Source organism: Ambystoma mexicanum, chromosome 2p (assembly GCF_040938575.1).
Source record: "Ambystoma mexicanum isolate Mex_15411 chromosome 2p, UKY_AmexF1_1, whole genome shotgun sequence".
Lineage (NCBI taxonomy): Eukaryota > Metazoa > Chordata > Amphibia > Caudata > Ambystomatidae > Ambystoma > Ambystoma mexicanum.
Genome location: NC_090923.1, coordinates 922,650,693 through 922,678,046, shown reverse-complemented (window position 1 = coordinate 922,678,046; position 27,354 = coordinate 922,650,693). Strand labels below are relative to the sequence as shown.

The following is a 27,354-nucleotide window of genomic DNA, read 5'->3' as shown; positions in this document are numbered from 1 at the left end:
CGTATGAGGCAAATTTGTGCCTTTAAGAGTTGCACGTCGGGTGTTATTTGCCCTGACTTGTGTGAGCTATGTGAGCACTTCCTGTATGTGCAAAGGGAAGACCGCCCTACACCCCTCACCACCCCATCCTACTTCCTCTATCCCTCCACCCTTTTTACCCCACCCCTCCTTCCTCTCTCACCCTTTCTTGCTAATATTTCCTCTTGCTCATCATCGATGACACACACTGTCAATGACTTCCTCCATTCCTCTATTCCCCTTCTCATTCTATTGTACACATGCACCCCTTATCACATCCCCGTTTGAGACTTTGCACTCTCCTCCTTACACTCTGGTGCTTATAAATGCAAAATGCAAATAACAGCAGTAAACGCCAAACTTATTGGTATTGCCAATGATTATTTCCTGAAGGGTAGGGAGTACACATTTTCTGATTTTGACATGGATTAACTGCCTTTTCATCCCGTTTGCCATAAAAAGAGCAAAACTTCAATCATACCTCAAGCATGTAGGCATATGTTTTAGCATGTGGAAAGAGGAATCTATTAAATTACAATTCTTCCACGTCTACAAGACATTAGCATTGACTAAATATCAATGTCCCACTTTGATTTTACAGGTTTTCCTTTGTTATTAAATTACATGTATTGGTGTCCATTGTGTACATTTTAAATAGGTCAGTTGGGATGTTAGAGGTGGCATACAATCTATTCAGTATGGTAGAATGCATTTTTTTGCTAAATGTTGGCGCTTAAACTTTTTCCATATGTGGCAGGTCACGTTTTATGTGCTGTACAATAACTGTCTGCAAGCCTCAGGAAATCGTTCTATGACTTGCATCAAACCAATACCACTGCCAACTTGACATTTCGTCTTCTGCTATTAATTATTTAGGTTCAAGAATTGATTGTGAACAAGGATCCAAATCTCCTGGACAACTTCTTAGATGTGAGTAAGACTGTTATTCCTTTTATGAAGTGCGATTTTCAAAAGGTTTGAGACAGTGTCTCACAAGATAGGCTCCTACTCTGTGGGTTGCGGACATGTTTGACATATGTCACCTTTGACATTGCAAAATATTATTGCATCACACCTGCTCTCATCAGGTTATATTTTCTAGCTTTGTATTCACTCTAATGAAGCAGAGCTGTAAACAAACATACAGAGAAGAATTTGAAGAAACATCTGAAAACCTGAATTACTTTTTTGAAGAGGTGTACATTCAGAAACCAGTCATGTGATTATACACTATTTATTGCAGGTTTAATTTTAAATGGTTGATTTATGTTAACGACCTCTTAAGTTGAGTCCTGACCTTAACTTAAAGGGTATTGTGAGATTGCAGATGTAAGACTCGCACAGAGGGGTCATGGTGGTTGATATAAACTTGATTTTACCTAACCTAGGAATTTACCTTACGTAATTGCAATAATGTTATATTTCCCGACCTCCGGTCATATTTATATTCTCGTCCCGTCTTCAACAGTTGATTCCTAACCACCGCCGAAGACAGCGAAAGAACACACTTCGACGGCTGGTGCTCTGGTCGGCACTGCCGACCGTGTGGCCGGGCCTTCTGGCCCGCCTATACAGTAAGGGAGAGTTGGAGTCTGGGGGGTCTTATATGCTTTTCAAGAATCTTTTCTTCTCCCCTCTCTTTGTCCCTATGGTTTTGTAATCGCTTTAATACCCCTGCGCTATGGACAGGACACCATTTAAATTTTGCCCTTCCTGTAAGGGAAAAGTCCCATGAAAAAGACCAGCGCTGGCAGTGCAATAGGTGTCTTCCCCTCAATCACGACAAGGCGGCATGTAAGGACATGCCGACTCCTGCAGCCTAAGACCATTAAGGAGCATCGAACGAACCGGTGGGCAGCCTACGCTACGTCGCTTGCCGAGGGTAGCTCTCCTGCCGCTGCAGCCGCCAAGTGTGGTGAGGACTTCAGCGATGACCAAGGCTCCACATCGGACGCCATTGACCTTCCAGCGGAGCACTCCATGCTCAGGCCCTGCTATGGGGCATGTACATCCCGGTGACAGGGACGCACCCACTACTCAGTCCACTGAGCACACAACCCCCGGTACCGGCTCCGCAGTTCAGTCGAAGTGGACCAAGGCACCAACGGGTACGTCGATTTGCGGGATTGGCAGCCCTCCCCGCAACCGCGTCGGCAGCATGTGTCCGGGCATTCTGTAAGTAATGGCACCAGCACCAAAAGCCACAAGGCCATCGAGCCGCCTCAGAAGAGCGCGCAGATGTTGCATCGAAATCCAAGGGCAGCTGGCTACACAGTCCAAACACCTCCCAGTAACGCTGAACATCAGCAAGAGTATCGCTAAGATTGTTTTGGCGGTTAAACAAAAGGACAGGTCTAGAGACACGTTGCAAGACACGTTGAAACACCTGGAAGGGTATACAGATTACTCTGAGAGTCCCCAGTCTTCATCTAAGACTCTTGTTGATAAATCTTGACGCTTTAGGGAGGAGAATCCCAATGAGGAGCCCTTTCCTCCTCTAGACCACTCTGGCTCCTCCTCATGGACCAGAGAGAAGTTTGAGGATTGCATGACTAGGCTGGAAAAGATTGTGGACTTTTCTGAGAGGTTCACCCCTAAGAGGCCTCATGAGGAGGACCCTTATACTCCAATGGCAACATTTCAAAGGACCTCTGAACCACTTCATAGGCCCTATTGACCCATATTTACACGATGATGATCCCTTTTGATGGTCCTTCTGATCAGCCCCAGGGATGAGATGACGACCAGCAGGTAGATAACCCACCTTTGCTGTCCCCTACCCGTACCCCGGACCTTGACAACATATGCGTGGCTCCTCCCCACCTCTGCGTCAGGCATCACCTGTAGATGACCAGATGGCGTTTAACACCATCCTAAGAAGGGCAGCAGAACACTTCCAAATCGCCACGCAAGAGTCAGTGGTGGAGTCAGATTTTGTGGAGGATATCTTATAGGAGAAGCCTCCTGCCAGCCAGGCTATCCCCTTACTTAATTCTATTAAGAGGCACATTGCCCCTTCATTATTAACGCCTTCATAGACATAGACTAGGGCTGTTAACCCAAGGGTGGAAAAGCTTTTTCGCCCCTCCCCTACTGACCCCTTTTATATCGAGGGGCATGGCATCCCGAATTCCCTGGTGGTCACGACCACAAGGAAGAGGACAGGGGTCCCCTTGTCCACAGGCGAGGAACCACCAGACAAAGAATGTAAAAAGTGATATCCTCTGGGAAAGAGGATCACTACTGCGGCTGCTTATTCCACCCACATAGCCAACAGCACTACGCTGTTGGCCGGCTATTCGGATGTCCAATGGAACTTGCTGAAGGAGGGCCTACAAGAGGTCCCTGAACCGTTGCATACTCGCCTGCTTACACAATTCTATCTGGAGGTAAGCAGGTGAACCATAACATTCTCAAGAACACTTTGGATGCTGTGGAGACAGAGGGAAGGACTTTAGCCCAGGGGTACCCTGTTGAAACGTCATTCCTGGTTGAGGCTCTCTGGGTTCAAACCAGAGACTTGGGCGTCATTAATCAACAAGCCGGTGGAAGACTCCAACCTGTTTGGCAAGGCTGTTGATGAGGCCCTGGAAACGGTAAAAAAGGAACACAAGACTTTAAAGACTTTGAATCAAATCACTCAAAGACCCTTTCAACAGAGAGGGGGAAATCCTCGCTGCTCCTTTTGTGGGCAGTCCTATTCTCGCTCCCCTCACAATCAATATGGTTCCGGGAACAATTGGTCCTAAGGACAGGTGTCTGCCTCCTCTAACCCATATCAGCCCAGAGGACAACGTTGTGGGAAAGGAAGTGGTTGTAATTCCACCCCCAGAGGCTCCCCGGCCTCCAGTTAGAAATTACTCTCAGATCTGGGTCCCCTTCCATTCCTCCCCGGTCGGGGGACGTTTAACATCATTCCTGCACGCATGGGAGGGAATTACAACAGACCAGTGGGTGCTCAAGACCAATGCCCACGGTTACTACATCGAGTTAAACCGACCACCTAGATTCAGACCTCTAAAATCAAGACGCCTAACACCAGAACACCTGAGGATCCTGCTGCAAGAGGTCGAGCTCCTGCAGGAAAAGGGCGCTATTGAAGCTGTCCCTCTTCTACAGGTAAACAAGGGTATTTATTCAGTGTACTTCCTTGTACCCAAAAAGGATCTCACCATGCGCCCGGTGCTAGGCTTGCGCCCAGCGAACAACTTTGTCAAACATCAAAAGTTTCGTATGGTAACGTTGCAAGAGGTAATTCCTCTCCTGACGCAGGGGGATTACATGGCAACATTGGACATGAAAGATGCATACTTTCATATTTCAATGTTGCCAGCACACAGGAAATATCTAAGGTTCATGGTAGAGGACAAACGTTACCACTTCAAGGTCCTTCCCTTTGGCATTGCCTCAGCCGCAAGGGTGTTTACAAAAGTACTAGCGGGGGCAGCAGCACACCTGCGCAGGCAATCCATCCTAGTTTATCCTTACCTCGATGAATGGCTGATAACACGAATTCCTACAGAACATGCATGTCAAACACTCAAAAATCGATACACCTCTTATTCATTCTAGGATTCTCCATAAACGAGTAGAAAGCCAGCCTATACCCCAGCCAAGTCAAGCAGTTACTGGGTGCCCTAATTCGAACAGAAGACGGTCTCGTCTTCCCCTCCAACGAGCGTGATCAAAACATGCTGTTTCAGATCCCTCCAGTATGTAGCCAGTCGAGAGGTGGCGGTACGCAAGGCCATGCGACTGTTAGGAATTAAGGCATCCCACATTTACTTGGTTCCTCACGCACGTTTGCGCATGTACCCTATGCAAGGTTGGCTCAACAGCCAGTGGTGTCAGGCAGCCAGCCAATGGAACGATCTAGTGGTTGTCTAGACAGCCCTTGTTCTCTCTGCAGTGATGGTTGAGGTAAAACCTCTTGAAGAGGAAGATCTTCAACACCCCCGCAATAGAAGCCACTCTCATGACGGACGCATCTCTCACCGGGTGCGGGGGCTCCCCTCCAACAGACGGCGCACAGCGTTTGGTCTCCAGCAGTAGTATCCAACCACATAAACCTGTTTGAGCTTTTAGCGGTGTTCAAAGCACTGAACGCCTTTCAGACAGAGTTGCAGTGAAAGACCCTGCTTATCCTCACGGACAGCACCACGGCCATGTACTACCTGAACAAACAAGGGGGGGCACTCACTCTCCAGGGCTGTCCAAAAGGTCACAGAACATTTGGCTATGGGCTCTCAAACACAAGATGTTTCTATTGTCTCAACACGTTCCAGGGGAACTCAATCTTCTGGCGGACGTGCTCAGCAGAGACTTCCCACTGCCCGTAGAGTATGAATGGTGACTACACAAAGACCTGGTCTCCAATGTTTTTGTAGAATGGGGCTTCCCAGAGATCGACTTGTTTTCAACTCTTGAGAACTCAAAATGCCCAGATTATGCCTCCAGGTACCCCAAGAACGGATCCAAGGGGAACAGACTCTGGATAACTTGGTCAGGGAAATTTGTTTCCCACTCCCCTACTCAACAAGATAGTGCACAAGATGCACCAGGAACCAGTCTCCATGATATTGGTGGCCCCGATGTGGGTCCGCCAACCCTGGTTCTCCCATCTGATGGGGATGTCTCTCTCCCCTCTGATATTACCTTGCCCATACAACATGCTATCTCAGGACAAGTGGGAAACACTGCATCCAGATTTGCACACTCTCAACTTGGCGGCTTGGCTCTTGAGGTCCTAGAGTTCGGCACCTCCAACTTCCTTAGAGGTGCATGGATATAATTCGAGAAGCAAGAAAACCAAACACCAGACATTGCTACTCCAGTAAAGGGAAATGCTCTCATCTGGTGCAATTCCAAGAGCATCAATCCCATTGACTGCTCTTCTGCTCGCATTGTACTGTATCTGACTCACCTACTAGACTGGGGTTTAATTTGTAATTCCTGAAAGTCCACATAGCTGCGCCTTCAGCCTATACCACGTCCCAGCAGAAGGTGTCGTGGTGGAAGATCAGCTTTCATGGAAGGGGTTAAAATAATTCATCCCTCTATTTCTAACCTGGCTCCCGGGTGGGATCTAAATGTGGTATTAACCAGACTGATGGAGTCTCCCTTTGAACCTATGCACAAGGCAAGTCTCAAGGCACTTATAAGACCGCCTTCTTGGTGGCAGTCACTTCTAAAAGGAGAGTCGGTGAACTACAGGTCCTTTCAATTCTAGACCCTTTTGTCACAATTCAGAGATATGGTGATTCTGCGCACTCACCCACGGTTTGCGCCCAAATTCATTTCCATGTGAAACAGTCTATTGAACTACCCACATTCTTCCAGAATCCCACTAACTTGGCAGAAAGAAGCCTACACACACTCAATGTGCGTAGGGCAGTCATTTACTATCTGGAAAAGACTAAACCACTAAGGAAAACAAATCAGTTTTTCGTTTCAGTGGAGGCTGGTAGAGAGGGGGGACCCTGTCTCTAAATAAGCCATCTCAAGGTGGATTGTCAATTGCATCACTCTGTTACACTCTTGCTAAGAGAAAATTGCCTTTCAAGCCTAGAGCACACTCTACTCTGGGCACTGGGGCTTCCATAGCATTCATTGCAAATGTTCCTCTTGAGTCAATTTGCAAAGCGGCAACCTGGAGTTCTGTACACACCTTTACAAAACGCTATTGCCTAGACCCTCATTCGAGGTCTTATTCTCAGGTGGGACAAGCAGTACCAAGACATCTTTTCACTACTGTTCCTTCTCACATCCCACCACCAACTCTGGTTACTGCTTGCTAGTCTATGCACAGCATGTGATTCTAAGCAGATTAACAAGCACCAGAAGACATGCATTACTTCCCGTAATGGCGTTTCTGATGATTGTATCTGCTTAGATTCACATGCACCCACCCTTCCTCCCCGTTTCGGATGGAAGGAACATAGATATCTTACTGCTTTCTCTCTTTTCTGTACTCACGATAGTCCTAATGCTCCCTCACAGCAGAAAAAATACAATCGGAGGGTCCTCGACCATGAGGGATTTTGGGTACTGTCATGATCTCTGCTTCCAAAAGGTCAGGGTTTTCCCAACTCCCTTGGAAGCAGATCCATAACCCATGTTCCGAGTGCCAACCAGTCCCAATTGGGACCTTTTGGACCCAGTCCTGGCGCCAGTGGCACCAGGCTCATAAATATGCCCAGTCCCAGCGCTGGAAGCGCCGGGCTCATAATGCTTGGGTGGACTTACCTGCAGCAGACCATGCTGCTTACTTGCCTGCCAGTTGAGCCTCTGATCCTCTTCTGTTTGGAACTACTTTTCCTGTTGGGTGGGGCTGGAGCCACTCCCTAGATTCAGAACACTGGAACTCTTCTGGAAGGCCAGGAACTCTTTTCTTACCAGGAACTCTTTTCTTACTTAGGCGTGGCTGTGGAAGGAGACACCTAAGCACTACAGGAGGCTATTTAAACCACACCCGGTGGATGAATCTTGCTTTGCGTTATTCTGCACCCTCTGCAGCAGAACGCTCATCGTGTCTTCTGCATCCGGTCCTGGGCCTAAGGAAAAAGGCTTACCATCCTGAATCCAGTCTTCAGCAACACCTATAAAGACAAGAAAGAACAGGTTAGCATTCCGGCATCTGAAAGGCAAAGGCTTACCTACTCTTCGTGCGCTCCGGAGGTCTTCACACTGCATTCCGGCATCTGAAAGACAAAAGCTTACCAACTCTTCGCACGCTCCGGAGGCCTTCGGCGCTGCATCCCGCATCTGAAAGACAAAACAAGGTGCGTTTAAAGACATTGCGGAACTTTAATACTCACGTGCCATTACTCCTTTCCACATCTAATCCAGTGGGTATTCCGGCACCCTGCAGCCGCTCCGAACTCGTAACTGCAAAATAAAAAGACAGTTAGAGCGCATCGTGAAGCAGGCAACAAGCGCTTACTTACGTGCTTCCAGGCGCTTCTATTCATCACACGGGCTCCATCTTCAACTCACTTCAGCCCGTCATCCGCCATCGCCGGAACCCTGCAAAACAAGAGACATCATTACTAAAGACTTTAAAGACATTTGAATGACTCGAAACTTACCGTTCGTGCAGTAAACGACGGACAGCAGTCCTCTGAAGTCAAGAGGCCTGCGCTACCTATCCAGTGAAGAAACTGGTTACAGCACCCTGCCCCGAGGCAGATGGAGAGCTCGGCATTCACTTACCTAAGGTGAGAGCGTTAACCTTTGGGGGTCTACAGGAGAGGAGAAGAGGAAAGAGATAGGGACACCCCAATAACCCCAGTTCATTAACCCCATATTTTCTATCTGCAGACATCTTACTCTACACGTCGGGCATACAGTGCACAGAGGTCCAGCCCAAAGAGCCAACCGGGTGCTACACATCACCTTTGAAGATACGGTAGTCGCCCAGTCAAGACCGGCGCCTCTGCGAGAATCAGGTGAGCGTTACAGGTACATTACACATCACGGATAGTGTTGTAAGTACAGCCATGTCAACGTCCCCCTTTCGATCCTCTAAAGACAAGATGCAATACTCTGCAGTTACCACTAGATGACGGACTATATGCACAGCATGTGAATCTAAGCAGATACAATCATCAGAAATCCTATTACGGTAAGTAATGCATGTCTTACATCTACTTTGTTAGAATGGTGAAACTGTTTCTAAGGAAAGAAAGATGTTACAAATGCTTTTCAGAATGGCAGAACATTTCTAAGGTAAGAAATAACTTTTGTAACTGTTCACTGTTAGGAAGAATGTACATTTCAAATGGATTGTGTCCTCCAAAGTATTCCTCATCTTAGATGTATTCGTCCAGTTTTGGCTGCATTCTCAGCAGAGGGCGCCGTGCGTCGATGTCGAGTAGAGGTCCCTCGAAGGCCTCCGTCGAGGGTGACGTCATCGGGTATACAAGTAGCATGCGCGCCGCCCGTTGGCCTCAGTTCCGTTTTTCCACAGTACGTGTTGCTTTCGGAGACTAAGCGCACCTCGATAGTTCTGTGATGCAGGTATTGTGAAGATATTCGAGATGTCCTCATCGTCGACCCCGACTACCCTGCGTTCGGGGTTCAAGAAATGTAAAACTTGCGGTTCCAAATGTCGATCACTGATCCCCACTGAGAATGTCTAGTGCCTCTGCGAAAACCACGGCACAGAGTACTGTGCAAAGTGTCAGGCTATGACAGGCAAGGCCTTGCGAGAGAGGAAGGGAAAGCTACAGGAAGTTCGAAAACCTGGCCGAAAAGCCTCAGTCGTCGAGAACCCATGAAGGGAAATCTCCTCGGCGCGGAAGGCAGAGACTTAAGTCTAGGTCCCGAAGTGGTCCCCACAACTCTTCATCTTTGACGAAAAAGTCTAAAAAGAGATGCCACGGATCCACTTCCACCTAGTCTTCTGACAAATCCCCCAGGAAAATGAAATGCCCCACAAAACATTCTTCCTCCGAAGAATGGGAAGCATCTAGAATTAAAATGATGGAGGTTTTTGAAAAGGCTAAGCCTTGGTCCTGCCTTCCTCAGAATCCGGCCAAGAGCATTACCGTTCCGACACTCGCACGCCCTCAAGCCCGGGTGATTGAAGGAGAAAAGATCGGAAATCCTCCAGGACCCGAGTGATAAAGATCGCTTGAGTCGACCGCTCGAGGTCATCAACGCCGTCCGGAACCCAACACACCTCGAAGCCAGCTCCATCGACGACTGTTATTTCGTCAGCACCATCAACGCCTTTGTCGACCCCGAAGCCTTCGGTGCCCAGGTCAGTCAGAAACTGACAAAATAGTAGCAAAAGAAAAAGCTACAAAGCCTTCAGCCTCCGCTGTAACAGCCCCTCCAGAAAAAATGAATAAACCTCTGCCAAGGAAGGATTTAAAAAATCTTTGTCTTCCATTTTTGAAGAACAAGAAAGGTCTGAGAAGGAGGATGTTCCTTTTGGCCTAGAATATGGCACCCCTAATGTCCCAGAATGTCTAATTTCTGAGGAAAGCAGAATGAGGGATTTAGTGGAAACCTTGCATAACGCAAGTGGAGTTGACACATCACCTGAGACAGAATTTGGCAGACCAGAACCAGGGGAACATGCCAATCGCTCATATAGACAACTGATGACAAAGGTGGTGGATTATTTAGGATGGGCTAGACCACAAACTCAGTTCATCCAGGATGACCTGACTGATAAACTAGATCAGGGCCCCACCGAAGATCCGATTTGACCCTTCCATGTAGCCTTACAAAATAGGGTGGCAAAAAATTCCTCCTGTGAATAAGTCCCTCAAGTCAAAATACCCCCCTTCCAGTAGCAACCCTGGCTATCTGTCCAAACACCCCACTCTCGAGAGTGTGGTGGTCCAGGCAGCCACAGCTACATCAAATAAGGTGGTGTACTACCCTACCATCCCTCTGGATATGGACATCAAGCGTGTGGATGGTTGGGCACGCAAGGTATTTTCAACTGGGATTATGGCATTAAAATCGGGCAACTCCACATGTGCCTTGGCAAAATGTTCGTACACACTGTGGGAGTGTATTCTAATGGTGGCGGAGCACATACCAGAAGCGGAAGAAAGGGAAGGATTCCTAGCCATCGTTGGAGATGGAAAGGAGGCCATGCAGGATTCCCTTCAGTCTGGATTGGACACTGCATATAGTGTGAGCAGGTCCATGGCCACTAGCACAGTGATGTGCAGATTTGTGTGGCTGTCCAGCATCTGCAAGAATGGCCATTACTTCAGATGTTTGGGCTCTAGAAATAATAGCCCAAGGTTACTGCCTTCCTTTTTCGAACGCAGCCTCAAAGCAATCCACTGGGGAAGACACTCTTTGAAGTTTCCAGACCCGCGCCTACATCAGGAAGTCTTAACACTGCTAGAGAAAGTTGCTATAGAACCACCTGTAGCGGAGAGGAACAAGGGATGGTACTCCCCATATTTTTTGATTCCCCAAAAGGACAGAGGACTGAGACCCATCTTGGACTTAAGAGACTTGAACAAGCTCCTCAGGAAGGACAAGTTCAAGATGGTCACTCTTTCTCAGATCCTTCAGGCCCTTCAACTTCAGGATTGGTTGGTGTAATTGGACCTTCAGGATGCTTATTTTCATGTGCCAATCCATCTCAAGCACAGAAAATACCTGAGGTTCGCGGTTGGTGACTCGCACTATCAGTTTCGAGTCCTACCATGCGGATTGACCTCCGCCCCAAGGGTCTTCACCAAGTTGATGGTAGTGGTGGCAGCGCACCTCACGAGAGGGGGGATTCACGTCTACCCCTACCTGGACAAATGGTTGATCAGGGCGCATTCTGCCGAGCAAGCCTGAACCATCTGAAAGTCACCTGCCACTTCGTCCACAGACTGGGCTTCTCCCTCAATTTCAAGAAGTCGCAAATGACACCTTCCCAACAGCTCCAGTACATCGGGGCTGTATTAGACAAATCTTTGGGAGATTCTTCTGATGGTTTCCAAATTTCAAAATGCCCAAAATCTCCAGGTCTACGACTTCTTGAGGTTGCTTGGCCGCATGGCATCCTGCATTTTCCTGGTGCCAGAGCACGCCTGAGAACGAGATCCCTTCAATGTGCTCTAAAGACTCAATGGTCCCAATTCTCAGGACAAATGACTGATCTCCTTCAGATCACGAAGAAGGTTTGGCAGAATCTTCTGTGGTGGACTTGCACAGAGAACATCCTAAAAGGAGAACATTTTTGGCAACCATGGCCGGAGATTATAGTAGTGACGGACGCCTCACTCATGGGGTGGCAAGCTCATGTCAACGATCTGACAATCGGCGGTCAATGGTCTCCATCGGAGTCCAAACTACAAATCAACCTTTTGGAGCTGAGAGCAATCGGACTAGCGCTGAAGGCTTTTCTGCCATTTGCAGGGGAAAAAATGTCCTTATGACTGACAACACAGTAGCCATGCATTACCTAAACAAGAGGTGGTGTTAGGGTACTGCCTCTGTGCAGAGAGGCAATGCGGCTCTGGTATTAGGCAATTCAGGAAGGGATCTCCTTATCGGCAGTTCATCTAGCCAGGGAGGAGAATATGACGGCCGACGCTCTGAGCAGGCAGAGTACTGTGTCCCGCGAGTGGGAACTAGCTTAGGAAGTCCTTCAAGAGATCTTCGCCCTTTGGGGAAACCCTCAAGTAGACCTGTTTGCGACCGGAATCAACCAAAAGTGCGAAAGGTATTGCTCAAGGGAATTTCCCCCGAGAGGAGCCCTAGGGGACACGTTCATGGTGGAGTGGAACTTTCCACTGCTATACGCATTCCCTCCGTTCCCCATCATTCCTCAAGTCATCAGGAGGTTAAGACTGTTTCGAAACCACATGATCATAATTGCCCCGGATTGGGCCAGGAGAACGTGGTACCCAGCCTTTTAGATATGTCAATCTGCCCTCTGTTACGTCTTCCTCGGAGAGCGGACCTTCTCTCACAAAAGGAGGGCCAGGTTCTCCATCCAGAGGTCAGGACTCTCAACCTTCATGCTTGGTTTCTGAAAGGCTGAGATACAAGAATTTGTACCGTCCAGATGACGTCATGGAGGTGTTGTTTTCGCAACAAACTCTTTGTACCGTTGCCGCTGGAAGAAGTTTTGCAACTGGTGCAAGGAAAATAATGTTGATCCTTTTCTGTGTTCTATCCCAGAAGTGTTATCCTTCTCCTCTTATCACTGGCACATAGGGGTCTCAATGTTGGGACCACAAAAGGTTATCTTGCAGCGCTTTCCATCTTCAAGTGCTCTTCAGAAGAATGTTCCTACTTTAAAATTCCTTTGATAATACAATTCTTAAAGGGACTCACCAATGTGTTTCCTCCTCCTCCTTTCCACGTCCCAGTTTGGGACCTTAATCTGGTTCTAACGTTTTTGATGTGTGCCCCTTTTGAACCTTTGCACACATGTCCATTAAGATTACTAACGTTGAAAAAAGTTTTCTTGGTTACTTTAACATCTGCACGAAGAGCGAGCGAGTTGCAGGCACTGTCTTCTGGGCCACCCTATACTGTGTTCCACAAGGACAGGGTTGTATTGAGGGTAAAACCCTCATTCTTACCTAAAGTTGTCTGATTTCCATTTGAATCAGAAGATCATTCTGCCCGCGTTCTATCCTCCACCTCATCCCAGCAAGGAGGAGGAAAGATTGCACAGGCTAGACCAGAGAAGAGCTCTAAGCTTTTACATTTCTAGGCTCTCAAAGCTTAGAGTGGACGATCAACTTTTCATCGGCTACACTGGAAGCAAGTGGGGTCAATCAGTGTCAAAACAAACCCTATCACGTTGGATTGTGCTTTGCATCTCAGAATGCTACAGATTGGCAGGCAAAGATCCACCAGAAGGCTTGAGGCCCCATTCAACCAGAGGCATAGCCTCTTCAACAGCCCTTCAAAGAGGTGTTCCCATCAAATCTATTTGTGAAGCAGCGACTTGGTCCTCGCTGCACACATTTTTCAAATTCTACAATCTGGATGCTTCCCACTCTGAAGAGCTTGCTTTTGGTAAAGCAGTGCTGTATTCAGCTCTATAAAAAAAATATTAAAATTCTACTCCCTCCTCCAAGAAACCTTTACACTACTTTGGGAATCTATCTAAGATGAGGAATACGTTGGAGGACACAATCCATTCGAAGAACAAGTTACTTACCAACGGTTAACGTTCTTTCGACTGGATGTTCCTCCAACGTATTCCTCATTGACCTCCCATCCTACCCCTCTGTAAATTTCCCGGTGTTATTACCACTTCAACTCTTGCAAGGCTGACACCTGGCTACCTACACTATCTATACAGCAGAACAAGAGGGAAAAAACAGAACTGAGGCGAACAGGCACCGCGCGTGCTACTTGTATACCCGATGACGTCGCCCTCGACGGAGGCCTTCGAGGGACTTCAACTTGACGACATGACGCACAGCGCCCGCTGCCGAGAATTCTCAGCCAAAGCTGGATGAATACATCGAAGATGAGGAATACGTTGGTGGAACATCCATTCGAAAGAACGTTACCAGTTGGTAAATAAGCTGTTCTTCTGTGCTAACTTCCTCCCACCTTAGGGACCCCCAGCTCTTTTACGGGGCTTAACTTTTAATTTTAACTCCTGAGTGAGTGGGACCTTTTTCTCACCCCCTCATGTGTTTTTCCCCGATTTGGATTGTATGTTTTCACTGTTTTTGGAGTCTTACAAACTCTATAGGCATCTGCTTTTTGTATGGTGACCCACACCACCTTCAGTGCAGTGTCACTGTGAAATCCTTTGGATTTCTCTTAAGGTTTAAATACATTTTCTTGGGTGAACTACTGTTCCCAAGAATAGCAAAGGGAAATTGATCTTACTTAACTTTTTCCTTTGTTGGTCCAGCACACACCATCTTATGTGGAGTGCTGGGGGTTACTTAGTAGTCCCTTATCCTTCTTTCTCATGGAACATCTTTTGTTAGCCTCACTACTTTAAATGGCTGGTGGCAGTAGTTTAATGTTTACTACCAGTGTGATTTTCTTCTGCAGGCTGAACACTCTGCTGCAGTACAGCACCCATGGATGTCAATTTTGTCAAAATGGCCCCCGTCTTCTTGTTTTGCCATTTTCTGTGAGCGTGTTCTTTCCTGGTGTTTACTCTGTGCGTTGACAGATTTGAGCCCTTTGTGTGTTTTGCATTTGGCGGGCTTCAGCCCTGAAGCCCGCCCCTGGCTCCAGTGTGTCTGTGTTAGGGAGAATTCTCAGAAATGTGCTAATTCCTCTCTACTTTAGAGACCCCCAGCAACTTTGCTGGATTTTGAGGACTTGATGTTTTTTACCTCGAGAGAGTGAGACCCTTTTTCCCACTCTAATTTATTTTAAATGTGTTTTTTGAACTCTGTTTCTTTTGGTTGTGGAGTCTGACAAACTCCATAGGCATCATCGTTTACATTGTCACACAGCACCTTCAGTGCAGGGGCACAGGGGAAGTCTTTCAGATTTCCCAAAGGTTTAAATGCCTTCTCTTGGACAGACTACGGTTTCCAAGAGCCTTAAAGTGAAATTGACTTTACTTACAATCTGGTGTTCCTCTCGCTGGCATTTCGGTTTCCAGCAGCAACTCTGGAAATTCAACCAGGTCCGAGAGGATGTCCAGGTGGCTTACGCTGGAGTTGATTGGTCCCACAAACTCAGGGGAGAAGTCGTCCTTGCAGGGGCTTCTCTGTCAATACTAATTTGGAGTTTCAGCACAGCAGCAGCGCTGCACAGGGCTAACCAGCGGTCCAGGAGTTGCAGCAGGCGTCTTCTTCAAGTTCTTATTCGGTTCCTTCGTTCAATGGTCGACGGCCTTCGAAGCCAAAAAGCCTCACCTTTTATGCATGTTTCTCCCATACATTCCAGCCCAGCTGTCAGTCACCCAGCAGGGTGGCTGTCCTTGCCGGACAGTCAGACGGCCAATCATCAGAGTGCATTTAGGTCTCCTAGGAGACTAAGCACAGGGAGTTTCGGGCACCTCCCTCACTGCCTGCCCGCGCCAGACACCCTGGAGCCAGAGTGGGTGTTCACTCTTGAATCCCGCCAAAGGCAAAGTAAACAAGGGGACTAAACCTGGTTTGGTGCACAGAGTAAATCTCAAGAAGGACCTTTCCATAAAGAAATGGCGAAATAAAGACTAGGGCAATTTTGACATAAATGGCACCCTTGGGTGCTTCACTGCAGCTGCGAACGCAGCCCGCAGTGAATGCACACCACTGTAGTTAAAAGTAAGCCCCTGCCACCATTCAGTGAGGCAAGGGTAACATAAAAATGCTACATGAGAAGGTAGACAAAGGGGATACCAAGTAACCCCTCCAGCACCCTATTGTAAGATAGGGTCTGCTGGGTCTAGAAAGTTACAATTGTGTGTGTTGCTTTTAAGCTGGCGAAGAGCTCCAGGAAAATCCTCAGGACTCCCAGGGAGCAGGACTGACTGAGCCACCTCAACAGAGTGCTGGAGCCCAGATGCAAGGAAAGTCCATCTCGACAGCCAGAAACCGCGGTGTTGCGATCTCCGGTAGACTCAAGGAGCTGAAACACTGAAGTACCACTTGTTTGAAGATTGCCGGTTGCGGTCGGTGACCATTCCATTGCAGTCCCTAGAAGTCCTCCCTCTTGTCCCCATGACTGAGGCCCAGGAATACCAGTATCTGCAGAGCTGCACAGGAACAGAAGTCCTCTGCTGCACTTTTCTTCAACCAAAAGGTACTGTAGAGTCTAAGAGAACGTACCTCTTGTTGTGTAGCTGCACTTGTCCTCTGTTGGTGAGACTTGTTGCGGTTGCTCTGTGGAGTTGCTGACAGCTTCTTTACCTCCCAAGCCTAAACAGCTTGTGGCGCTACTTGCAATTCGTTTGTTAAATGTTAACAGTATTTGTACCACGCACCGTCGCCAACGGAGTTGGTCCGCAGGCGCTCTGGCGGATCTGTAAACGATAAGGTGGGATGGGTTAGTAAGGTGAAGAGGGAGGAGGATAGTGAGAGGAGTGGTGTTCTGTTGGCAGCTTCAACTCGGTATACACTGGGTGCTGACATTTGGTGCGAGTATTGGATCAGTGTCAGTCCGCGTGTGCTGTTGGTGCGGCTTGTGGTGTTGCAGTGTTGTGAAGTGCGTGCGGCTTGTTGTGCGAGGTTTTTTGAGTGAGATAAGTATGCAAAGGGTTTGAGCCTATATTGGTTAATGGGTTACCTGACTTTTAGCATGCTAACATTCACAGTTTGTGTAAGTGTAGCACTTGCTGACCTTCACAATCCTATCTAGATGCGACGCAGGCTGATGTCCACAATTCTATCTAGGTGTGGGCATGCTAAAACTCTCAAATTTATCCAGATGCCGCGCAGCCTAATGTTCACAATTCTAAGTGTGGCACATGCTAACATTCAAGTTGCACCCAAGTGCAGGCATGCTAACATTCACAATCTTATCTAGATGCTACGCAGGCCAATGTTCACAATTCTAAGTGTGGCTTATCTACAAAGACTTTCAAAAGCATTGTGCAAGACTTTTACCTACCTCTGAGAAGTGCTTCAGTTTCACCTAGACTTTGGCTCAAATTGACTTTGACTTAGCCTGGCTCCCTGAATGACTCTTCTTACCTCTGTGAATGTGTTTGGTCTTCCTTCCAGGAAAGGGTTAACTAACTTTGCATTGGGGGGGTTTACAAAAGTACTTACCTGCTTTGAGGAATATTTGTGAGATCTCTTGTTGTGTCATAATAACCTTTCTCTTTGACAAACTCTTAAATCTGATTCTAAATGCAACAGTGATATATTAATGTACCTAGCACCCTAACTATTGAAGTCACCTGAGGGTGTAGGTAGTGTCTGTGGGCCATCCCAAAAGGGTACTTACTGATTTAGAAATATTAAGAGTGTGTATTTTGCTATTATATTGTCCCCTTCTGAGGAAGGCTTACTCTAACTGACTGATAAATTAATCATTTTTTATTCAAGAAATCTTGTGTGTAAGTGTTTATTTGAATACTTGTCACTGTGAATCTGTGTAACTCCCCTACAGCTCACATTGACCCGTCTTGAGATGAGCCTGACTGCTCAACATGCTACCAACCTGTGTAGTACAAGCTTATACCAAAGGTTGGGTTCCTATTGCCAGGAGGGCAGGGTTGTTGTAGTGCACCCAAAGGGTACTGCATACAATCGTGCCTAACCGTCTGGAAGGACAGGATGTGAGGGAGGGTCCCGAAACTCCTGTCCTGTGTCTCTAGGTGTGCCTGAACGAAACCAGTCCTGATTGGTCGGCTGGCTGTCCTGAAAGGACAGCCACCCTGCTGTGTGGTTGACTGCCTAGGCTGTGCATGAATGGGAAACCTTGCTTAAAAGGCAAGGGTTTGGGACTAGAGGCAGTCGATCGCTGGAAGAAACATCCGATGAAGAAACTGTGAAGAGAAGCCTGCTGCAACCTCCTGCACCTTGAATTGCCCAGTGAAGCCCTGCTGCTGTGCTGACCTCCTTTTTCACCTCGACAGAGAAGATCCGGATGGAACGACTACTCCACTTGGGTTAGTAGGACCAACTAACCCTGAGAAGAACTCCACTTTGGCGCAATCCTCAACTTGCTTTGCCTCTCTGTTGCTGCAGAAACCCAATGCCAGACGAGTGTCCATAACTGAGTGCAATTTGCTGCTGAACTAATCCGGCCAAAAGCTCTAGGAGCCTCCCAAGGACACTCCAGAAGCAGGAAATCTCGATCCAGAGTTCCCTCAGCAGAATCCTGGACCGAGGGATCAAGGAAAGTCCCACCGGAGATATTCGATCTACATCAGTGCTGTTTGCGAGGGGCTGAAACCGCAAAGTGCTGCTGAAATGAAGAGAGCCCGTAGCTGTCGGCCCTTCCCGAGTACTGCCGCAGGAGCTCTCCAGACGTCCTCCCTCTTGGCCCCACGACTGAGGCACAGGAACCAGGGCCTGCATGGCTATAGCTAGACGACATCCAGCTGGACCACGTTTCTTCTAACCAGAGGTGCTATTTGGGCTTGGGGGTACTTGCCTTCTTGCCTTAAGTCGTTCTGTCTCGTTGAGATTGACGCTTGCTTAACTTTGAGTTGATTTCAGCACCCCTTTGCAGAGGCTTAACAGCTTGTGGTCCTACAGTTATTTTCTGCACTATGTGACTTTTGTGAAAGACTTTCCGTCTAAGAAGTGCAGCAGAACTATAGAAGTTGTGACTTTGGCTGTCCTGGTTCCCTAAAGGCACCTTTCTGAATCCATTGACTTTGGCGTTGCGTTTCCCTCCTAGGTTGAAATGTGTTGAACACTTTCTACTGCAAAAGGCTTACCTAGATTTCATTGGAGGATTCAAATTGTCTTTGCATTATAAGTAACAGTTCTAACCTTTCTATTTTTCCTAACCATTCTTTTCTGAAACTCAGTCTGAAAAGTATATTGGTGTTATAGATACATGCAGTACTATCCTTGTTATTGAAGTCACTTCAGGGTGTAGGAGAAATGTATTGGCATAACCAAAGAGTATTCACCAACTTAATTGATTTTGAAAAGTCATTCCAAAGTTTGCTTGATTGTTACAAACAATTGCCTTTGTTAGGCAAGATTGTATGCAGTACCAGGTGGGAGACTGCACCAGCCTTGTCCTCTCAGCAATAGTTAAACCAACCTTTGGTATAAGCATGTACTACACAAGTTGGTAGAGTGACTAAGCAGCCAGGCTTATCTCAAGAGGGGTCAATGTGAGCTGTACGGTTGTAGCACAGTTTCACAGTGACAGTTACCCAAATAAACTCTTACACTAAAGGTTTCTTGATTAAACAATTATTTATTTAAGTCAGTTTGAATAAGCCTTCTTTAGAAGGGAGCAAAATATGCAACACAAAAATATACTTCATAATACACACTGTTTCTTTAAATCGGTAGATACCCATTTGGGATGGCACACAGACACTTCCTACACCCTGAGGGGACTTATGCTACTAGGACACTGTGGACATTGATATATCACTGGTACATTTAGAGCAATACTGAATTTGGTGTCAAAGGAAAGGTTTTAGGGAATAAAACAATGGTTAACAAATATTCTGAAGCAGGTAAGTACTTTTGATCCCCCAATGCAAAGTAAATTAATCCTTTCCCAGCTACATAAGTTATAGAATGTGTGACTTTTGTTTGAGGGATAGTTAAAGCACAAAGTCAGAGGATAGTGTCTTTCAGGGAGCCGGGACAGCCAATGTTAATTGAGCAAATGTCTAGGTGAGCTGAATCACTTCTTGTAGGCAAGTAAAAAGTCTTGCACAATGTTTTAGAAGTCTTTGTAGAAAATGAAATCACTGTAGGGCCACAAGCTCTGAGGCTTCTGAGGGGCAAAGCTGCAAGCAATTATGCAAAAGCTACCAAGACCAGTCTCAACTGAGAATTAGCAAGGCTACACAACAAGTGGTATAGGTACCCCTTAGTTTTACAGTACCTTAGGTCTGAAAAAATTTGTTCCAGCTGGCTTTTGTTCCTGTTTAGGTCTGCAGATCCTTTTGTTCCTGGGCCTCAGTCGTGGGGACAAGAGGGAGGACGTCTGGGGACTTGCAGCAATGGTCAAATTTCAGATCAGCGGCACTTGCGGTTTCAGCTTCTTGCGGGTCTTGCAAATAGCACTACTGCGGTTCTCGGATACCTTATGGACTTTTCTCGCATCTGGGGTCCAGCACTCTGTGAGGTGGCTCAGGCTTGGTCAGTCCTGCTTCATGGCTGTCTGGAGGATCTTCCTCGAGCTCTGGTCCGACTTAAAGACGACCCACTCGATTCTGGTGTTCCTCCTCGTGGCAATCGGTTCCTGCAGCAGCAATGGAAGTACAGCCAGTTCCGAGAGGATGTCCAGATAAGTTTGTCTTGGGGTCGATTTGGTCCCACCAACCCAATGGGAGAAGTCGTCCTTTTCAGGGCTTCTCTAGTCGAGGTGAATTTGGAGCTTCAGTACTGCAGCAGGGCTTCACCGGTCAAGCCAACGGTCCAGGAGTTGCAACAGGCGTCTCTTCCAAGTTCTGCTTCGGATTTCTTCGTCCAGTGGTCGACTGCCATCCAAGCCAACAAGCTTCGTCTTTTATGCACGTTTCTCCCATTCATTCGCAGCCTAGCTGTCAATCTCACAGCAGGGTGGCTGTCCTCCAAGCGCAGCCAGCCAGCCAATCTCTGTTGGGTGCATTCCTGTAACCAAGGGGATTAAGCACATGGAGTTTCGGGCACCTCCCTAACTTCCTGCCCCTACCAGACATGCTGGAGCCAGAGGTGGGCTTCACCAGTGAATCCCGAGAAAAGACTAAAAGCAAGCAAATCTGATTTGGAACGTGCAGAGTAAATCTCAAGAAGGACCTTTCCAACCGGGCCATTTTGACAAAATGGGCACCTAGGGGTGCTTTACTGCAATTGCAGCCTGCGGTAGGAACATACAATGGTAGGAAAAAGTAAACCACTGCCACCAGACATTAATTGTAGAAAGGGTAACATAAAAATGTTACATAAGAAACTAGACCAAGGGGATACTAGGTAACCACTCCAGCAACCTATTGTGTGCGGGGGCTAGAAAGTTACAAGATGTAAGTAGTCAATTTCAATTCACTGCTCTCGGAAACCGTAGTTTCACCAAGAGAATGTATTTAAACCTTTGGGAAATCTAAGAGACTCCCCTGTGTCACTGCACTGATGGTGCTGTGTGTCACAATATAAAGATGATGCCTATGGAGCTTGTCAGACTTCAAAGTCAAAAGACACACAGTCCAAATTACAGAAAAATACATGAGAGTGGGGGAAAAAAGGTTGTGATCTCTCCAGGTTAGAAATTAATAGTCCTAAAGTCCAGTAAAAAAAAAAGCTGGGGGTCTCTAAGGTAGAAGGGAATTGGCACATTTCTGAGAATTCTCCCCAACAGCCTTTTTTAAAAAAAAAAAAAAGTAAAACATTTATTTTTAATTTTTAACAAATTCACGGTTACATTAAATTTCCGTTTTTTATATATATATATATATATATATATAATCACATTTGACAGTATCATTATATCACGGCAGTTGGTACATTTCGCACGGGACCGAGTGTTTCCACCACACTCGCTATGTCGTCTTGAGTGTCAGATAGGTATCATCGGAGCGGAGCCCAGATGTCTTTGTGTCTGCATGTGTAAACTACCCCTTTAGCATAGGTCTTGTCATATTCATGTACGTTCATCAGGTCTTTAAGCACGTCTGGGTTATGGGTGCCACCTTTGCCTTCCAGTTCTTTGGGATATTCCGTTTAGCCACAGCCCCTTCCACTGCGAAGAGTCTGCGTGTTTTTACTGACGCCTTACCTATATCACCCAGTAGGAATTTCAGTGGGGTAGCCGGGATCTGTATATCCAGAATGTCACGGAGTATGACGGCCACTTCCTCCCAGAACTGTCTGACTGGGGTCATTCCCAATACAAATGCAACGAGTTAGCATCGGGAGAGTTGCATTTAGGACAGCGTGTCTGCTTGGATTGGTCGAATGTACTTATCTTGCTGGGGGTTATGGGCAAGTGGTTTAGTATTTCGAATTGTATCAGTCTAAAGTTTGTGCAGAGGGAGATGGACTTGGTGTAGTGACAGTAGTTTGCCCACTGCGTGTCCTCTATGGTTATATTCAGGTCTTTCTCCCATTTACTCTTCATTTCGTTCTTTGAGGGTGTGTGTATGTCTGAACCGCCTTGTATAGCGTGGAGATGCTACCTTTGAGCCCATCTTGCGCGATGGTGCTGATCAAGATGGCTGTGGGGTTGGAGCTGCAGGGAATGACGACCACTTGTTTCTGCAAGTTGCCCTCAGGCGATGATATTGTAGTGTTTTGTTCAGTCCAGTCCCAACCTTCCCCTGGACCGCTTCTAGTGCATTTCTTTACCCGGGTCACAGCTCTTCTGCAGTGTTGTCAAACGTGGGCGACATGTCTGGGTAGTGCCAAAGGGGAGAGTGTGGCCACTTTGGTTCCGAGCACCCCACCCTAAGGAAGAACGTTGCCCAGGCACGTGTTGTGCAAGTTACAGGGTCATTCTCATCCGTATTTTTGTTTGCCTTTGCAAAAATCATAGATTGTAGGTTTGTGGGAGCTGATGCAAACGTCTCTACTTGTATATGCGCGTATTGCTCCATGTCTTTGATCAATACTTTGCAAAGTGGGCCTGTGCGAGTTGGTCGTATGGCAGAAAGTCTGGGGCGGCCAGACTGCCTGTGTCATACTGTTTGCATTATTTGTGCCAGTTAATCCTTACTGTACCACCCTCCCTCCCCCCATACGAAATTGGAAGCACGCTTCTGTAGTTTGTCAAAGAAGTGGCGTCTTGGCCATATTGGGATGTTGGTAAATAGAGTAGTTTGGGCACCACTACCATTTTCAAAAGGCGATACGACCGTATGACAGGGGACGTCTGTTCCAGACGCTCAATTTAGACTTGTGTGTCAGCATGTAGGGTTCATAGTTTTTTGGCGTAGTTTGTTTGTCCGTGGCCGTTCTGATGCCTAGGTATTCTGCTGTGTTCGGAGACCAGCGGAATTGTGCTGTGGCTGCCGTCCTAACTGTGCCCTGTATTAGGGGGATGACCTCTGTTTTAGCTCGGTTGATTTTGTAACCTGAGAATTTAAAGGATTTGTGCATCACAGGGGGAGGTTGGTCTCGGGATCTCTTATAGCATGGTATGGTCGGCGTATAATTATATAAATTGGGGTGGGGCCCTCTTATTCATATTCCACACCATGAGTGTTTGTCGTAGGGCTGCCGCCATGCCCTCTATGGTGAGGGCGAATATGAGGGGTGACGGAGGGCATCCCTGTCTGGTGCCTCTGTGCAGCGTTAACTCAGGTGATGGGTTTTTGTTTGTTCTGAATCTGGGCTTTGATTTGTTATATAGCACTTGGATACAGCGTATGGAACTGGGTCCAAACCCCATTGTTCGCAATATGGCATACATGTAGCTCCAGGAGACAGTCGAATGTTTTCTCAGCATCTAGTGCAATTGCCACTGTTTTGGCTTTCGGGTCCAATTGTGATGTTATGGCAAAGAATCTGCGGAGATTCAGGCCTGTAGAGCGTGTGGGAACAAAGCCAGACTGGTCTGGGTACCAGTTTGTTCATATATGGTAAGAGGCGATTGCTTTGGCGAATAGTTTAGTGTCTGAGTTTATCAGGGACAGGGGCGGTATGAGGTGGGCTCATTTGGGGGCTTGTGTGGTTTAAGCAGGACTATATTTATGGCCTCGCTCAGGAATCTGGGAGTACACCGGATCCTATGGTCTATTCCCATACTTCCAACAATTTCGGGGCCAGTTCAGTGTTGAAACATTTGTAGAAGTCTGCTGGGAGTCGGACTGGGCCTGGTGCTTTGCCGGTAGCCAGATCTTTGATTGCCTGGCCGATTTCCTCGGGAGTAAAAGGGAAATCTAATTTTTCTCTCTCATCCATTTCTAATTGGGGTAGTGGGAAGGAGGTCAAGTACTGTTTCAGTTTGTCCGCTGTCACCAGGTCTGTGTTTGCGTATAACTTGAGTAAAACTAACACTTCATTGACCTTTTTGGCTTCTGTGTGTGTTGTCGTCTGTACCCATGACCCCCTTGATAGGTCCTGCCCCTTGTTCTGATTTGATGAGATTGGCTAGGGATCTACTCGCTGTATTCCCCTCCCTGTATTTCCTGGCCCTTATTGGCTGTATAATGTATAGTACTTCCCGGTCAGCTAGGGTTCTACATTTTGTGTGTTGTGCTTGTAGTAGCCTAAGTGTTTCTAACCCAGGGGCCAGGGATTATGCATTCTCTAGGGCCTTCAATGTGCTTTCTGCTTGGTTTAGATCTCTCCTTATTTCTCGTAATGAGCCTAGCGTAAGTGACATTAGATGCCCGCTCAGCCATATCTTAAAGGTTTCCCAGACCGAGGACATAGAACTTACTGAGCCCACGTTTCGGACGAAGAAGCCAATTATTTCTATCCGCAAACGCTCGATCACTGTGTCATCCTTTAGTATGGTGGTGGCATGCGCCAGCACCACAAATGTTGGTCCAAGGCTGTTGTCAATAGTTCTAATAGGACTGCCGAGTGGTCGGACATTGTGCGTGGAACTATGGCGCAATCTTTCTCCTAGGGGATAAAATCGGGGTAACACAACCAGTAATCTATTCAGTCTTTTGGCGTAGGCCAGAATTTTTCTAGCTTTTATAGGATTTGCCGGCCCCCTGATATTCCATGTCAGGAGTCTAATCCCCAGACTCAGCCTTTGTGTTGACATGGTGTGTCCGTGTTATATTCCATTTCCATTCTGAGTTACTGTCCGCATATCTTGAGCTTTATGTAACAGTCTGTTTTAATTAGTAAGCAAACAACCCCCTTGAACTCTCTGCTTTCTCTTTTAAGGCAGCGGGCCTCCCCCCTCCCCGGTTTCCTCACCCTCCCCATCCCCCCCCCCAACTGGACAGTGTATTCCCATAACTTGTGTGCGCAACTTGCAACTGTGGGCGGCACTGTGTGGCCAGAACTCTTTGTTACGTTACGGGTTGCGCTTTGGGTCGCAATTTATTTTTATTTTTTGCGGTCATATGTCTCAAGGTATGGGACCGTTTTGGCTCAGTGGTGCTGGGATATTTTCCTTGATGGATGCCATGGCCTCTTCAGGAGTCTCGAAGAAGTGGGCTCTTCCGGCATGTTGCTGTCGACAGCGAAGCTTTGCTGCTGCAAAGCATGGTGTATGGGATGGATCTTATTAACTTGGTCGAAGGTGCATCTTGCCGCCTGCACTGCGTTTGAAAAGTCTGGGTAAATGTGGATCCTCATAGAGTCGCAAGTTAATGTGCCTTTCTCACGGAGCGGCGAAGGATCTGGTCCCTGTCTCTCTAGTTGAGCAGGCAGGCTATAATTGTACGTGGTGGGGCGCCAGGTTTGAGCGGCGGTGCCAGGGATCTATGGGCCTGGTCTATTAAGAATTGCTGTGAAAACTGGGCTTCCGGCAGCATTGAGCGGATTGCCTCCTCCAGAAAAACTTCCATTGTTGTGTTTGGGGATTTCTCTGCCAGGCCCACCACCCGGATGTTGTTGCGACGGGACCTGGATTCCAAGTCGTTGCACTTAGACTGTATCACTTTTAGGCTTTTCTTGATACTCTCAATGTCTTTGCCATGTGTTATGGTGGTGTCCTCCAGAGATCTCACTCTCGTGTCCACCTCAGTGACTCTAGTGCTCACCTTTTTGTAGGGCTGCTCTAATGGAGGAGATATTACCTATTTTGTCCAGTCTGCTGTTTACTGCCTCAAACCGTCCTGTATGGGTCCGGTTGGTCCTCTGCTTGAGTTTGGTTGGGTAACGGACATGATTGTGGTGAACTCGTTGCCTCCTCCCCTAGGTTTGTGCTTGTGTAGGCACCCATGGGGCCCTTCCTGTCCCTTTTGGCTCCTTTTGTCATGTCTGTACCTGGTGACTGGCCGTAAGTGCTGCAGCCTGGCGTTGGTGTCTGCACTTTGTTGCAGTCCTATTGAGGTAAGTGATCCCAGAGTGATTGGTCCCTTTTATGCTGGTAGGTGCAGGGTTCCGCTGTATGGGCCTTTGATATTGTGGTGACCCCCACTGTGTGCCGTATGCGGAGTAGCCAGTGGTGGCTCTGTCTACTGACCTGGTGATGGTCAGTCTATTGTTTCTTATTGACCAAAGGAGTCTGTACTTCTGGGGGCATACGCCCGGCAAGGTTAGTGACACACGTCTAGGTGTGTTGTGGGAGAACGTTGTGGTGTCATCTGGTCCTTACATGGGAGCCCGGGTGTTGACCTAGTCTCAGTGGGAGGGAGGGGGACCCTAGCTCAGCACTAAGTTAATGGTGGGTGGCGCTCCCTCTTAGTCCTGTGGACCTGCTGGTTTTAACCCTATTATGATGAGGGTTGCGGCTACACAGGGGCTAACTGGCAGCTATCTGGCCTCTGAGCTGGTGCCGGTGTTGCCTTTCCGTTGGACGCAAGTGGGGGAGGAGGAGGATAGGTGCTGTCGCCTTGGCCGCTGACTTTTGTAATGCGAGCTCTGCTGATATCTTGCGGCGTGTGTATATTTTGCTCCACGCTTTGCTGTATGTCGGCGCAGTGTCCTCTGGGCTTCACGCTGCGGCTGTCCCTTCCTTCACCCCACTGCTCCGTACCTTGTTTGTTACGGTGTGCCTCCCAGGCCGCAACACAGGCGTGCATGCGTCTAGGTGTCTGCCCGGCAATCGGCTGTGCGTCCCAGTGTGCTATACCCAGCACTTATCTTTTACCCTGACTCGTGTTGGGGACTGATGCCGCTGCCTCGGTACCAGCGTCTGGCAGTCCTGTGCTGCGTGGAGGTCCACACCTTTCCGCCTGGTCGGTCTGGAGTCCATGCCGGGTCCTGTCTCTGTGGGGGTGGGCTGGCTATAAGGGTTGGTGGTGTTCGTAGTATGGGCCGTTGAAGCCTCGAGAAGGCATGCAATGTTCCGGTCTGCTTTACTCGATCCGGAAAGGTACCGGCAATGCCCCAAATGTTCTGATTCAAGGTCCTTCTTGCTCCGACCACGGGGTAAGCACCGATCTGCTGCATTTTATCTTTAGGATTATGATTGCAGTGCAGCTTGTTACCGAGGCGGCCATCTTAGTCGGCGCACAACAGCACCCCCCAACAGCCTTTTTAAAGACGCTTAACTAAAACTTGATGTGTAAATAAATGTATATTTATAACTGAAACCTTGAGAGTGTAAGTATTACTTGGCTACTTGTATTTACAAATGTCATTTGTAGAGCTCTACAGCTCACATTTTACCCCTCTTGAGATAGGCCTGGCTGCTCACACTACCAACTTGTGTAGTACAGACCTATACCAAAAGGTGGGTTACCTAATACCA

The 27,354-nt window shown here is 47.6% G+C and overlaps 1 protein-coding gene across 4 annotated transcripts in view; it reads left to right on the top strand.

Annotated features, from left to right (window-relative positions):
* Positions 1-27,354, top strand: part of SYMPK (symplekin scaffold protein) — a 1,074,521-nt gene that overhangs the window by 120,920 nt on the left and 926,247 nt on the right. For all 4 annotated transcript variants that reach the window (XM_069644649.1, XM_069644648.1, XM_069644647.1 and 1 more), the window contains exon 5: positions 895-948. In XM_069644649.1, coding sequence (XP_069500750.1) covers positions 895-948 — 54 coding nt within the window. The remainder of the gene's footprint in view (positions 1-894; positions 949-27,354) is intronic.